General features: G+C 51.4%; 1 protein-coding gene across 2 annotated transcripts; it reads right to left on the bottom strand.

Annotated features, from left to right (window-relative positions):
• Positions 1-4,069: 4,069 nt before the first annotated feature.
• LOC141992707 (serine protease inhibitor Kazal-type 6-like) lies at positions 4,070-9,906 on the bottom strand. Of its 2 annotated transcripts, XM_074962040.1 has the most exons (5): positions 9,601-9,906; positions 7,734-7,811; positions 6,190-6,215; positions 5,098-5,213; positions 4,070-4,266 (listed from the first exon to the last, which is right to left on the bottom strand). In XM_074962040.1, exons 1-5 carry the CDS (start codon positions 9,656-9,658, stop codon positions 4,221-4,223), a joined length of 324 nt encoding a protein of 107 aa, XP_074818141.1. In that variant the 5' UTR covers positions 9,659-9,906; the 3' UTR covers positions 4,070-4,220. The 2 variants fall into 2 exon arrangements, with proteins under 2 accessions (XP_074818141.1, XP_074818143.1); XM_074962042.1 differs by lacking the exon at positions 7,734-7,811.
• Positions 9,907-13,910: the final 4,004 nt, after the last annotated feature.

The raw sequence follows: 13,910 nt of genomic DNA, 5'->3' as shown, positions 1-13,910 counted from the left end.
AAGTGGTAGGATCAACCACTTAGGGTAACCCATTCTTACGATCACCTCATGTCACCTGTGGGATTCTGGTACAATCACAGACCCTGCAAGATTGCCTATTAACTCCCGCTGGATGCCTGCCATGGATCTGGCCAGAGGCAGGCTTACCTAGCTGTGCAAACTGCATTGCAATCACTCTACAGAGCAGCCAAAAAGCTTCAGGGGTAGGGAGTCCATCCAAACATGAAGAATGTTAATTCAAGTTGCCGAACATTGAGCTAGGACTGGAAAGCTCGTGCTTATTCGCTGTTATTATTGTTTTTTCATGTTCTCAAACTTACTTACAGGAAAGTAAAAGTTTGAACACAGCAGCAGCACACAAGGGGAAGCTGCCTGAACTCTCCGTTATTAAGTAAGCCCTAGTTAGAGTGGGCAACCATTTTGGAGACCCTAATAATGAGTGTCCACAAAAATTGTGGGCTCAACTGTGTTCCCTGCTTTACTTTAGTAACTGCACCCCTATGGGAAAGCCATCCCATAATTTCTTCCTTCTGCTCTGACAAGCGTGGCATGCATAATGTTCATTTAAATTTGTTGCCACACTCAGATTCATTTTGGCTTTTAAAAATTGCACTAACAAGAGCCAAATACAGAATAATTATCAAATTCCAAAGTGCCCTAGAACAATGTTCTCTGCCTGGTGCAGCTGGATATTCCGGCCTGAAAGGTATGCTCGGGGGGGGATGCAGTGATATTTCTGGGAATGGATCTCATTAGGAGACGTGTTAACGTCAGTGGTATGATAGAGCATACAGCATGTGAATTTAGGATCCCCATAAGTGCGCCTTGGCTGGCTGTCTATCTATCCCGAGGCATATAAAGGGTTAATCATATTTTCGGAGGAGTTGGTAAATGTACGAAGGTACAGTATGTTGGAAAAATCTGGCAAGTTTAAACAGCGTCTGGGACAAAATACCTCCAATCTGCTCACGTCTGGGATTGCTGGCTTTGCTTGACATATCAGGATCACGGCAGTCGCTGCCTGGATGCTTCCTAAGACTGCGTGAAACAGCAATGTCTATACAAATCTCAGAGCAGATGGGATTTGCCATAAAACAAGCTGCCATTCAATGTGCTAAGTGTATGGGCAAAAAAAAGTCACCTTTGTTCTGAATTGTAACAGCGATGCCCGACCAGAAGGAATATCGTCAGGAGAACCCAGGAGTGTTATGGACAAATATCCAAATAGTCAGAGGTCAGATTGAGTCCAGCTAAATGGCCCAAAGGTTTGGATGCTTGTCTGAATTAGGGGCTCAAACCCACCTTGAAAGTTACACTGAGAAGCTGCCAGCCCCGGGATGTGCTACCTGGCGTTTAACCAGGGCTGCCCCAAACCTCCCACCCGCCCCCCAGGTGTGTGTGTTCTGCTGCGAAGTGGGCAGGGACTGAGGCAAGTGTCTCTTTCCCCATCTGCTGCACACAAACAAGGAGAGGAAGCAGCAGTACCGGGCAAACACAGTTTGGTGCTGGAAAATACAAAGGGCAGTGAGAGTTCAGCCTGGAAAGCTGGGGGTGGTGGGGTGTGGAGAAGTCCAGGGCCTCCCCAGAGGATCCTTGGTATAGTCTCTGCACTCATCAGAGGCATTTTTATAAGCCCCAGATGTGGTGTGACAGTGGAAAACGATCGTTGCCAGAGTCACTTTCTCTAACACTGAGCAAGGCACTGTGAGTAAAGGGATTATCCTGACAGCCACTCGCTCCTTCTGCTTCCCTGGTGAGCTTCTGCCCAGAACCAACCCTAGCCCCCTCCCGCCTGCCTTCCCACTACAGATTGAAAGGAACAGCAGCGCACACATCCCTACCTCCCTCCAGTTTGCTTACCTCTTTGTAGTAAAGAGGTTCCTAATCTTGCCCAAGGTACAGAGGCTGTCTGCTCCCTGTCCCTGGCCTAATGAGTTGCATATACAACCCAAAGCTGCACCAACCCCTTCTTGCAGCTGCAAATGGGTGCTGTCCCAGAGCAGCCCCTCATGGCATGGGACAGCCCTGCAGGTACCCTCAGTTCCAAAAATAATCCACTTACACCCAGAGTCTTTAAGAACAATAGTTCCCCTCTTTTGGGGGCTAGCTTATTCTGATTAACCAGCTCCCCCGCCCACAAGAACTCCCCTGTTTGATTCAGGGTTTCACAGCCCTCCTTCTTGGGCTATGCCCCAGCTGAGTTGTTCTTCCTGGGAAGGGAAGGGAAAGGAAGGGGGCTCAGCAGCTTCCTCCTTTAATAAGCTTAGACCCTCTTTCTGAGTCCCCCTCCCCCCACAGTCAACTCCTCAGGTGCTGGATCCTGCCCAGCTGAGTGTAACAGCCCCATGCACCTGTCTGCACTGCCTGGGGGAGGGGAGCTTCGCCCTCTCTCTCTACAAGGCTTTTGGTCCCAGATCCTCAAAGGCATTAAGGCACCCAACTCCCACTGAAATTCCCAGGAGGATCTCACCCACAGGCAATTAATGCCCAGATTTAGGCCCCACCGTAGTCCACACACCCCCACTCAGCTGCCGCCTACTCTTACAGGTGCCTACACTCACTTGGCACCTCAATTTCCCTAGGCACCTATGTTTCCGCACCTGGGCACATCCTGCAGCCTCAGACAGGCGCCTGTCCCCCTATCTCATGCCCGAGCCAGGGGGAGGCCTGGCTGACTTGTGGGGCATGGCTCAGCATGCCTAACGCCACACAAAACCATTGGGCACAGGGGACCTCCCTCGTAACCACTAGCCCAGGTGTGAGGGTACTCGCCGGGCATGTGGGAGAACCATGCTGAATTGCCCCATCTTCCAGATGAGTCGAGGGGTTTGAACAGGGGGTTCCCACCTTTGAGACGAGGCCCTTAGCCTCCGGACTATGGGGTGAGGCTGTCTCAGTCTCTCCTGCTAAAGTTGCTCCGCTGTGTGCTAACTATGGATTGGGCCAGAGAGAGAGACTGACTCTGTAGTTAGGAAATGCCCCTGAGACGTGGGGAGCCCTGGTTCAAATCCCTTTTGCTCATCAAGCAGTGGGGGGAATTGAGCCAGGGTCTCTCTCTCTCTCTCATTACCATTGTATCTCATTACCATTGTACCTGCTCACAACCTTTAGTGGAAAGCCAAGACGCCCATGGTACAGAGGGGGAACCGAGCCAGAAAGCGACTGTCCAAGGTCACACAGGGAATATGTGGCAAAGGTGAGAATTATTAACAGCTGCCCAGCCAGGTCCTAGGCTAGCTGTTCTCTCGGAGACACTGATGTAGGACTTAATCAACCGGTGCCACAGCCCTGGGTGTGGTTCCTGCTCTGCTTTTTATGTACTTGTCATTTTCTTCTCTGGAAAAGGAAACGTGATGCTGTAGTACTGGAATCTCCCATAAATTGGGCCCCCGGTGCACATTGCTAGTGTTATAGATTCATAGATACTAAGGTCAGGAGGGACCATTGTGATCGTCTAGTCCGACCTCCTGCACAACGCAGGCCACAGAATCTCACCCACCCACTCCTGAGAAAAACCTCTCAGCTGCATCTGAGCTATTGAAGTCCTCAAATCATGGTTTAAAGACTTCAAGCAGCAGAGAATCCTCCAGCAAGTGACCCGTGCCCCATGCTACAGAGGAAGGTGAAAAACCTCCAGGGCCTCTTCCAATCTGCCCTGGAGGAAAATTCCTTCCCGACCCCAAATATGGCGATCAGCCGAACCCTGAGCGTGTGGGCAAGATTCACCAGCCAGATACCCAGGAAAGAATTCTCTGTAGTAACTCAGTATTACACACTCTATCCTCAGGTTTCAGAGTAGCAACCGTGTCAGTCTGTATCTGCAAAAAGAACAGGAGGACTTGTGGCACCTTAGAGACTAACAAATTTATTTGAGCATAAGCTTTCGTGAGCTACAGCTCACTACATGCATCCAATGAACCGAGCTGTAGCTCATGAAAGCTTATGCTCAAATAAATTTGCTCGTCTCTAAGGTGCCCCAAATCCTCCTTTTCTATCCTCAGGCATTGTCTCACTTCAGCCCTTCTCTGTTTGTTACGGACAAAGGAAACAGTCAACAAATTCTGCTGAGTTCACTTTATTGGGCAAGCCAAGTGGAGACACTGTCGTCACCAGCAGCTCCTGGGGAGGGGGCATGTGGAGACCATGGCTGTGAGCAGGGATCTGCCATGGCTGGCGTGAAAGCAAAAGGGAAGCTTTCAGCACTCAGCAGTGAGGAGGATTCAGCACTTTCCAAGATGCTGCAGTCGAATACTTCCGTGACTTCTCCTACAAAAGGAGCAAAACAGACTCAGGCGCTGCTGGGGATAAGAGACGTTCAGCTCAGTGCCGCAGACACAGGACAGGACCTGGCGCCTGGGAACAGCCCAGCTTGTCTGTCCCAGACACTGGCCAGTTCCTGATGTGTCAGAGGACGGTTCAAGCCCCTTTTTTAACTTCTTGCCTGAGGCAGAGTGGTCTGGACGGGAGGGGCCTCTGGCTTTTCCTTTGGGGTTTTAGACCTTGTTCCACAAAGACAGTCAGTCTGAGCCCATTCAAACTTTGAGTTAACATGTTTGCCATGGGGCAGGTGGCTCCCACAGCCCTGGGAACCCTATGGACACCTCTCCTGAAGTTTTCAGAGGTGCAGTTCACCCCTCGCGGAGGTGCGGCAGAATCACAGAATCATAGAATCATAGAATATCAGGGTTGGAAGGGACCTCAGGAGGTCATCTAGTCCAACCCCCTGCTCAAAGCAGGACCGATCCCCAACTAAATCATCCCAGCCAGGGCTTTGTCAAGCCTGACCTTAAGAAAAGGCTGTGCACCAAGGCAGTTCACAAAAGGCGGCTCAGGAGGGACTGACCTGGGGGCACAGGCTGTGGGCCAACTCCCTGCATGGGTGGATTTCATTCAGGGAGCGGAAACGCCTTCCAGCGAATTTGGATTCATCCCGGTCTGTTCTGGGTGAGGCGCTTCACTGAGAAAGCCTCTCACTGGGCCAGAATTATAGACTGGTCCATAGAAGCAGAAGCAAAATGGAGAGAGGGCCTCCCTCCCGGGAAGAAAATCGGGAAGCCAGAGCAGCTCTACTCGTTTTAGTGACTTGCTTCCACTTACTTGACAGCCTTGCAGAAGGCACATTTGTTGCCGTATGTCATGCCATTCGAGCCACAGTGCGGGTTGGACTCCCTTGTGCAGTACATGCTGTCGTTCATGAACTCCTTGCAGTCAAGCTGCAAAAGTAATAATAAAACCCATTAAAACTCCTCCCCCCCCCTTCTTTTTCTTCCATGGCACTGATAATCAATTGACTCACTTACTCTCGTCTTTCTACTGAGAGGAGTTAGAACAGCAGCAAGGGCATTGCCTGCTCCCTGAAGAGAGAAATCCTTCCACGGCCAATGGAGGTGGCATCAGAAGGAGCATCTCCGCAGGGTTGTAACCACCTACTTATCAAGAGGAAATTCTGGTTTCCCAAACAGGTTGGCCCAGTCATGTCAGAAGTGAATAGATATCAACATTCTTAAAACCAATCAGCCTCCAGTGCAGCTAGCTCCCTGCGGATCGGAGCCAGACTGTCCCAGCTGAGTGCACCGACCTTTCCTAGGCACTCAGAAACTGGGTGAACAAGCTCCAGTCCTGCAGCTTCCATTTATTAGGAAAGGTTAAGACAGGCATTGGTCTAACGTAACTCTCGGTCCCTTCCCACCAGATGGACAAGCGAATTAGAGTTTGTAAATGTCTCCAGCATGCTAGTGAGTCGATATGGATTCTAATCACATTGTACAGCTGGTTTGGCTTTGGTCACGTTCCAGTAATTGACTCTGCTATTGGGAAATAAATAGCCTGCGTAGTACCTATTTGCAGCGTCTCTCTTCTGTGAGAAGACTGGGCTGTGGAGCTAGAAGGAAAAGGAGCAGCGAGACCCTGCTCTGGAATACATTCTGCTGACACTGTCGTGTCTGAGCCCGCTCAGGTCTCATCACATGGACAGTCCATCTTGTGGGTCTGCCTGTGTCCCACAGCCCAGCTATGTAATTGTGTCACATATACAAGGCTACGTTGCCACGAGCGCTGGGGGACCCTGGAAGCACCCATCGGTTCCCGTTGTTTTTTAGGGTTTTCCAAGGCCTGAGCTGTTCCTTACAAAGCCATTTCTCTGGGATCGGGGGGAAGTGCAAAGTAACAAGCAGAAACAGCTGCACTAACCTGGTCCCCGTCTTCACTGGCCACATCTGGAACAAAACCACAGATAGACAAGATTTTACAAAGCCACCAACTATCTGAGGGAAGCTGAGTGAAAGTTGAGTTCATTTACAAAAATCTTGAAAATGACAGTATTTTCCTGAATATGATCTCCTGCAGTACAGGCCGCGTGTAGGGGGAGGGGAGGGCTAGTAAATCAATGATTGGAATCGTTGTACAGGATTTTATTAATTGACCAAAAATACAAAGTGACTTATCACAGCCACTCAGCTGTTGCATTGCATCATGGGTACATTCAGCAAACTCCTTGGGGTGCTCGCTAACCCCCTTGGCAATACTGTGATTGCAGCAGCGCTCAGCAGGCAAAGGGTTCAAAGGGAAGTGAAAAAATATATTTTAAGCTATGTGAGCATTTTAGGTTGCAGCAGGTCTGAATAACTGAAGATGGCTGGTGTTGTCTGTGGCTTCAGAGCACATGGAGCAGAGACAAGGTCCCTGGAAAGGGGGCGGGGGGCGGCATCAGCTTAGGAAAATTAGCCAGTCCTGTGGCCAGTGGTTCATCCCATGACCGCTTCGTCAAGATCAGGACACAGGGAGACCCCGTGCAGGGATACTGAGCAGGACGAGCTGTGCTTAGATTCTTCCTGAGCCAGCCAGGAAGAATCATAGCAGCTGTCTGTTTCCGTCAGCCTCAACAGACAATCAATCCCCTTTCTGTTTCCTCACCCCCAGACAGCCTGCAGTCAAGCTCTCGAGCTGAGTCCTTCTCTCCGGCTGGGGGACATTGCAATGGCTTTAAGGAGGAACCTCACAGCCGGGGTATAGGTGAATGTAGGATCCTGGGGGCCTAGATCATGCACTCTAACATGGTGCTTGAACCCATATTAAAGAAGGGTTCGGACTAAGGGAGGCTCCAGCTTTGCATCCCACGAGGCAGGGCCTCCATTGCTGCTCGCTGCCGCCTTCCCGCTGTTGCCAGGTTAGCGATTTTGTCGTTAGCGCTGGTGACTTTTTGGTCTGCTTGAGCTTTTTCTAGCTTTGCTGCGACACATCACAGAACTGCCACTTGTAATGAATTGGGCGACTTTGGCTAGATCTTGTGACAGAATCACTACATCGGCAACACTGGGGAAGGCAGAGGTGAGAGCCGTAGGGGTGGGAGGGGTACCTGGGGGAGCAGGGAGGATGCCAAGCGGGGCTGGCGTTAGGCAGGGGGAGGGCACTGGAGAGAGCAAGGGGGTGTTGGGTAGGGAGAGGGCAGGGGGCATTTTGAGTGTCGGGTCTGTAATTGGTGGGGAGAGGGCTTAGGGAGTCGTGGTCAGCCAGAGGAGGGGGAAGGGAGGGTGCCTGGAGAGAGGGCAGGTGGGCTCTGTGAGGGGCATCTGGAGGGTCCCCATTCCCTCGCAGGGAGCTGAGTGGCTCTGGTGGGGCGGCAGCACTGGGCTGCTCCTGGCTGCTGGCCCCGGAGAACTTGGCTGTGGGGTGCTTCTCTGGGACGGGCTATGCGGTGTAGGCCTTACCCAGCCCCACTCAGGGGTTTTCTGTACCTGGAGGAGCTGGTCCCGGTGCAAGGAGCTCAGCCTGGCTGGAAGGTGCCCAGTGTGAGCAGGAGATACGGCGGCTCTCTGCTCCGGAAGGAGAGACGGCAGCTGAGCCGGGTCTGGACTCTGGGGGGGTCCTCCTGGCCCCAGGGAGACCCCCCCACCCCTAGACCCAGCTCTTCACTACAGAAGGAGAGATGGCGTCTTGGCAATCAGAAGTCCTGGAACACCGTTGTGCTGGCATGACACAGGCACTGCCCTAACACCCCTCCTCTCAGGGCTGCCAAGGACCCAGCATCTCATGACACCCACGCATGGCACAGGCCTCTTGGCTGGAGCCTTCAACATCCAGCCAGTCACTTCCGGCTGCCAGGAGCCACTGGTGCACCTGCTCTGCAGGCACCAGCCAGGCAGCCACTCTGCCTCCCCTCCCCAAACAACTGCCCCCTAAACGTCCATCCCTCCTTCTCCCCCACCCACCCAGCACCCCCCAGACATCCTAGCCCAGTCCCCTCCGAAGCCCCAATTACCCATCCACCTCATCCAACCTGCGCTAGCAATTTCTATGCATCTCCATGTTTTATCACTGCTACTTCTTCGGGCAGGCTGTGTGGTACTGGGGCATGTGCGCTAAGGGCTGAGCTTCCCAGAGACTGGGCAGGGCATTGTGGCAGCCTTGTTGTTATGCCAGGCCAGCTGGACACAGAATAAAGCAGAGCTCTGGAGAGCAGCTTAAGCCCCAACTGGTCACTGAACATCACAGGCTGTGTTGACCATAAGCTGCAGTTTATGTGCAAATCTTTTGGAAATCAGCTCAACAAATACTTGGCTTAAAATGTCACAGATGAAGCGTGATGACACTTGTCAGCTGTGCCCTCAGATGCCTGTTTGGCTTATATAAGACCACAGGGCCTTCTGGTGTCCTCCTCCTCTGGAGCAGGAAGCTCCAGAGCTCTGGTGGATCTCTGTCCTAATTAAGTCTCACTTTGAGCTGGGTGAATAAGCCATAATCGATCAGTTATTCCGTGCCTTTCCCCGCTCTTCGTCCACACACAGCCTGTGATTTTTCTCAAGAGCGTTTGCTATTGTAACTAGCTCACTGAAAAACAACGGCAAACAGTTGTCAGCCTGTAGATTCTCTCTGGCAAGCACGCAACACGCTGAACTGGAGCTGTTTGAATGGGACACGCGAGTCCCTGGGTATCCGTGCGGAGACCAACTCCAGATGTTCAATAACCATGAGCCAGGCTCAATAAAATCATGGGATTGGCTTGAAAATCATGAGATTTTTTTAAAAAATGAATAAATACACGTAGGGGTTTTAATTTGCCTTCGGCTCTTTGCATCTCCGGGGGGCCCTCGGCTCCTGTTTTCAAGCTTTTCTTCACACTCTCGAGGACGAGACATTTTTGAATGAACGCTGAGATTCTGTCCTAATCACATGCTTCCAGGAACTGGGGCTTTAAGAAAAACACCAGCTATTGCAAGACTCATGATAAACTCACAAGAGTTGGCAACACTGGAGCACAGTTCTCAGATTGCTGGTGCCAAACGTCACACTTGCAAATGTGCTTTCTACAAACATCCTGTAACAATCACTTAAAATATCTGTCATCACTGCCATTCCTGACGGCAAACACCTGGGCTGCAGCAGTCACTGGCTGGGAACACTGGAAAGGCAGAGATGCAGTTCCAAGCACATTCATCTAAAAACTCAGCCCAATCTTAGCAGCAATCGGTGCTGCATTATTTGCTCCCTTTCAGTTTTATCTCACCCCCTGCTGCTGCTGCCCCTGACATCCAGTAATCAAGGCTCCCTAGGGAAAGAGATGTTAGACAGCACTATGTACAAGCTGCAGGAAGAGTTACTCACCAGAGAAGAAGAAGAAAAGAGACAGGCCAAGTAGCACAAAGAAACCGGTTGTTTTCATGGCTGTTCTGTGCAAGGCCAACAGCCTGCTCAGGAGATGCTCTCTCAGCAAGAAACCCACAGAGAGTACTCATGTACCTGCCTCTCCATATCTTTATATACGCACGGGCACGTTCACATTCCCCACCTGCATTATGAAAACTTTCTCCCTCTCCTTTCCCAAGTAATCATTGGCCCTAGGAACCAGCTGTTGTTTATGAGACTCCGTCCCAGGCGTTAGGAATGCTGTCCTATCCACATCAAACCCAGAGAACTGGGTTAAGTATGCAAGTCACAAACTATGGCTTCTAAATGGCTCCACCAATGGTAATCTCCCTTTCTCCAGTAATCACAGGAGTCTCACAAAGGGAGAACTTTCAAAGCAGTGACTCAGGAGGGAGGCTGGTAATTGTCGTGCTAAGGGGCCCTTCCTGAGTCCCTGCAGTGGGGTTTTGCAGTGCAGCAGGCTGGCTCTTAAGGGACATGTAGGAAATGACTCACACCAGGAGAATGGTGTGGGTGTGAAACCAGTTATTTGGTGCACCCTTTCTATTTTTGAAGTCAAGACTACATTTGCTCAGCTGGGGTGGAGAGAGGCAGCATAAAGCGATATGATTTCATGGCTGTTTGCGGAGTCCCAGATCAGACATGCTGATGCTCCTCCTTCAGCTGTTTAAACTGGAGCTATAAGTTGTTTTTCAGGTCTCCTAAAACCCGAGAATACATCCTGGCCCCAGTCCTACCTTTGGTGTCAGCAGGAAGGCACCTGCTGGAGAATCAGATGACCTGGGCTCTTTGCCCAGCTCTTTCCACTTACTTTCTGTGCAACCTGAGAGACAACACATACATGCAGTTTGCCCATCTGTAAAAAGGGGATAACAAGTCCTTTGAGACAAGAAATGTTACGTATTGGTTTCATTTGCCCATCCCAGACAGACAGTTCCATCGAGGACAATGGGGCTTCCTGCATAAAGACAGAGCTGGGTGAGATCTAGCGTCTTGTGGTTCCTGGCACCTGTATTGTCACATGGTGCCTTTGGATGCAAGCGGCTAGAAGAATCACATCAGCAAAGAAGAGCTATCGTCTTCAGGTCAGTTCAACCAAGAGTGGAGAGTGGCTCATACAGCGCTGCCATTGCTAACAGCTCTGAAAGCCCTCCAAGAATTACAAGGACAGGGGAAAGGATTTCACAATGTATAAACCTGCCACTGAAACCAGAGGTGGGCTGGATCCAAACCTCAGATCCCAGTACTCCTAAAACAAGGGCAGAATATTTACCATAGAGTAAGTCACAATTAAATATGTCACGTGTGAACTGCTAAGCCACCTTTGAACTACCAGGCAATGGTGTGCACGTACAGATAATATGAGCACTAAGTCGTTAGTGTGACTATCTGTGCGAGAACAGGAGGTTTTTTTGCTCCCTTAGCACCAGCCAGGTCCTCATACAATAAACCAAAGAGCTGCTCAAAGATAGGTCAGTCCATGGTGCCCCGCAATGGGACATGGGGGCAGGGGCTGAAGTGAAGAGTGCCCCATAACACGAACATCCCTGAAAAAATCCAAGACAGGTTTGAAATGTGTCTGGTTTCGGTGCAGCTAAAAAAACCTGGGTTTGGTTAAGTCTTTTGAAATGTAATTATTACTCCTATGCCAGTGCAGATGCCTCTTAAACATTTGCAGAGATGCTGGACAGTGGCAGAGGAAACTTTGCCAAAGCCTATAAAAATGTCATCAAAGTGCAACGGGCTAGGACTGGTAAATTACCATGGTGTCAGTCACACGTGATGTTTGTTGAGTGTGTTGTGATAATGTCTATGAAACAAGACATTAAATGAGGACAGGAGGAGGTAAACAAAGGGAATATTTGCATTAAGACACTCGTGTTCTTGAGGGAAACTACAGCATGTGTTCTGTCCTTCTAGGTCACCCAGCCCCATGGCGTATGGGCACCTCAGTTCGTCACAACCCTCCCGGATCAGAGTTTATCATGTGATGGAGCATGGCTGGATTGAGCAAAACATTAAGAAATGTGCCCTAGGAAACAATCCTGCATGGGCTGAGTGGAGGACTAGACCAGAGGACCAACCAAGTCTTGGCAGCTGAATGATGTTTTTTTTCACCTTTCCCAGCAGCATCTGGAACTGGCCGCTGGCTGCTCTGAGCCGGTGTGGAAATTCCTAGCTCCCTAATTTGTCTGGGAGCATCTGACCTGCGAGGGATCTTCTCTGAGCCTCCCGCAGGCCAAATGGGGCCATGGGCAAGCGCTGACCCGGATGGCCTGCCTCCCTCAGAACCCGTGGCACAGCAGAGGCCAGCAGGGGCACCCTCGGAGGGGCAGATGGGGAGGGCAGCCCTGGCAACTCCTGTTTGTGATTCAGAGTCACAGATTCAAAATGATTCACCGTTGGAGAGAGTTCCCTGCCATGCTCATGTCTCTGCTCTTCCCCAAGGAAGCTACACCCCGGTTAGCCAACCAGGAGCCATGGCATAACCCACAGCCCACCTCTCCCTTGTAGACTTGGTGTGGTGCTGCCAAGCAATGTGGCAGAGCATGGTATAGGGCTTTCCCGAGGAGCCTGCGGGATGCTGGCAGCAGAGTCTGAGCAGACACCGATTCCTCATTTCCCCCACTGGCATGGCTCCTTGTGTCCGTTCTGACATGACAGGACTACCTGTTCCCATAGCCTGGGGCGAAGGAAGGGTACAGACGCTCCAGAAACCACATTTCATATTGCATTGAATTACTGATAAACTGGAAATATGGAGAACGTCGAGTTACTGGGTCTTCTACTGAAAATTGCTTCATTTTAATGCTAGAAGGAGGGAGACAGCAGCCTAGCCCATGAAGGGAGGTGGCTGGGCTGTTGCTATGCCAAGCAATGGAGTAAGAAAGGCCAGGAGGGGCGTTTGGAAGTCCCAGATTATAAACCAGATGAGATGGATTCTACGTTGCATGCATCAGCTGCGCGGCAAGAGAGTGGAAAGCGGAGAAAGGACAGAGAGGTGAGCAGGTGTCAGGTCATGCAGGATGTTGTCACCCTCACGCGGGGGGTGGGGGGGGGTTCATTTGTCTGCATGCTCTTTAGCTGACTCGGGCGCATTGAGATGGCAGGTTGCTACGTGTCACTCACACTCATGCGGGTCAAAATTCACACCACCGCCTCTGTCACACACACTCACCGACGGATGTTTTCATTGGCTTCACGCTCCCAGGCGGGCAAAACGGTGCGAGGCACACACAACTCACAGCCTCCCCCCCGAGTGCCATTGTAAGACACAGGCATTGGTTAAGCAAAGAGCCTGGCCCAAGGTCTATGGGCTAGAGTTAACCCCCCACAAGCCGGAGGCAGGGGGGAAACTACAGTTTGAGTAACAGTTTATATCACAGGTGCTGACTTTACAATGTGCGAGAGGTGCTGACCCCTGGCTCTGCCCTAGGTCTGGCCCCACTCCACCTCCTCCCCCAAGGCCCCACCCCCACCCCACCTCTTCCCGCCCAGTTCCACCCCCTCCCCCGAGCGTGCTGCGTCCTCGATCCCCCCACCTAAGAGCCTCCTGCGCACTGTGAAACCGCGGGTGTCAGGCGCTGGGAGGAGGAGCTGATAGTGGGGCTGCAGGTGGGTGCTCAGCATCCAGCCCCAGAGCACCCACGGAGTGGGCGCCTATGGTTTATATCAGTGGTTCTCAAACTTTTATACTGGTGACCCCTTTCACACAACAAGCCTCTGAGTGCGACTCCCTCCCCCCGCCCCCATACATTACAAAATATGTAATTATGTATTTAAAATATGTAACACTAGTATAAATGCTGGCGGCGAAGTGGGGTTTGGGGGTGGAGGCGGACAGCTCAAGACCCCCCCACCTAATAGCCTCACGACCCCCTGTTTGAGAACCCCTGGTTTGTATCAAAGCAGAAAGCGAGTTGCTATAATGTTGCAAAATTGAATAATAAACTCCAGTAAGGGGGCCAGCTAGTGCATGTTACCGGCGTTACACGCTGTGGTCTCGTAGACAGACTCCGATTCCGAGGCCCGAAGGGACCACCGCGATCGCACATTGCAGACCACGGGGCCTCCCCCACCCACTCCTGTCATAGCCCCGAACCTCTGGATGAGTGACTGACGTGCTCCCTTGCGACTCATTTCCCTTCCCCCCACGTGTTCACATTACTAATCATCTTTATTACGGTCGGATGGTACCTAAGGGCCAGGACCCTGGAGGCCATAACGCCTTGCCCAAAGAACAAACTGAGGCAAAGAATGCTGCTGAG

The sequence above is a fragment of the Natator depressus genome, chromosome 8 (genome assembly GCF_965152275.1).
Source record: "Natator depressus isolate rNatDep1 chromosome 8, rNatDep2.hap1, whole genome shotgun sequence".
In the NCBI taxonomy this organism is placed as follows: Eukaryota; Metazoa; Chordata; order Testudines; family Cheloniidae; genus Natator; species Natator depressus.
Note: the sequence above shows the minus strand (reverse complement) of the source record. Positions and strands in the feature narration are given on the sequence as shown.

Coding starts and splice junctions, on each gene's coding strand:
- LOC141992707 (XM_074962040.1), bottom strand. CDS start 9,658: ATGAAAACAACCGGTTTCTTTGTGCTACTTGGCCTGTCTCTTTTCTTC. Junction 7,812..9,600: donor TCTTTTCTTCTTCTTCTCTG/GTGAGTAACTCT, acceptor CTTCCGGAGCAG/AGAGCCGCCGTATCTCCTGC. Junction 6,216..7,733: donor ACCGGGACCAGCTCCTCCAG/GTACAGAAAACC, acceptor GTTTTGTTCCAG/ATGTGGCCAGTGAAGACGGG.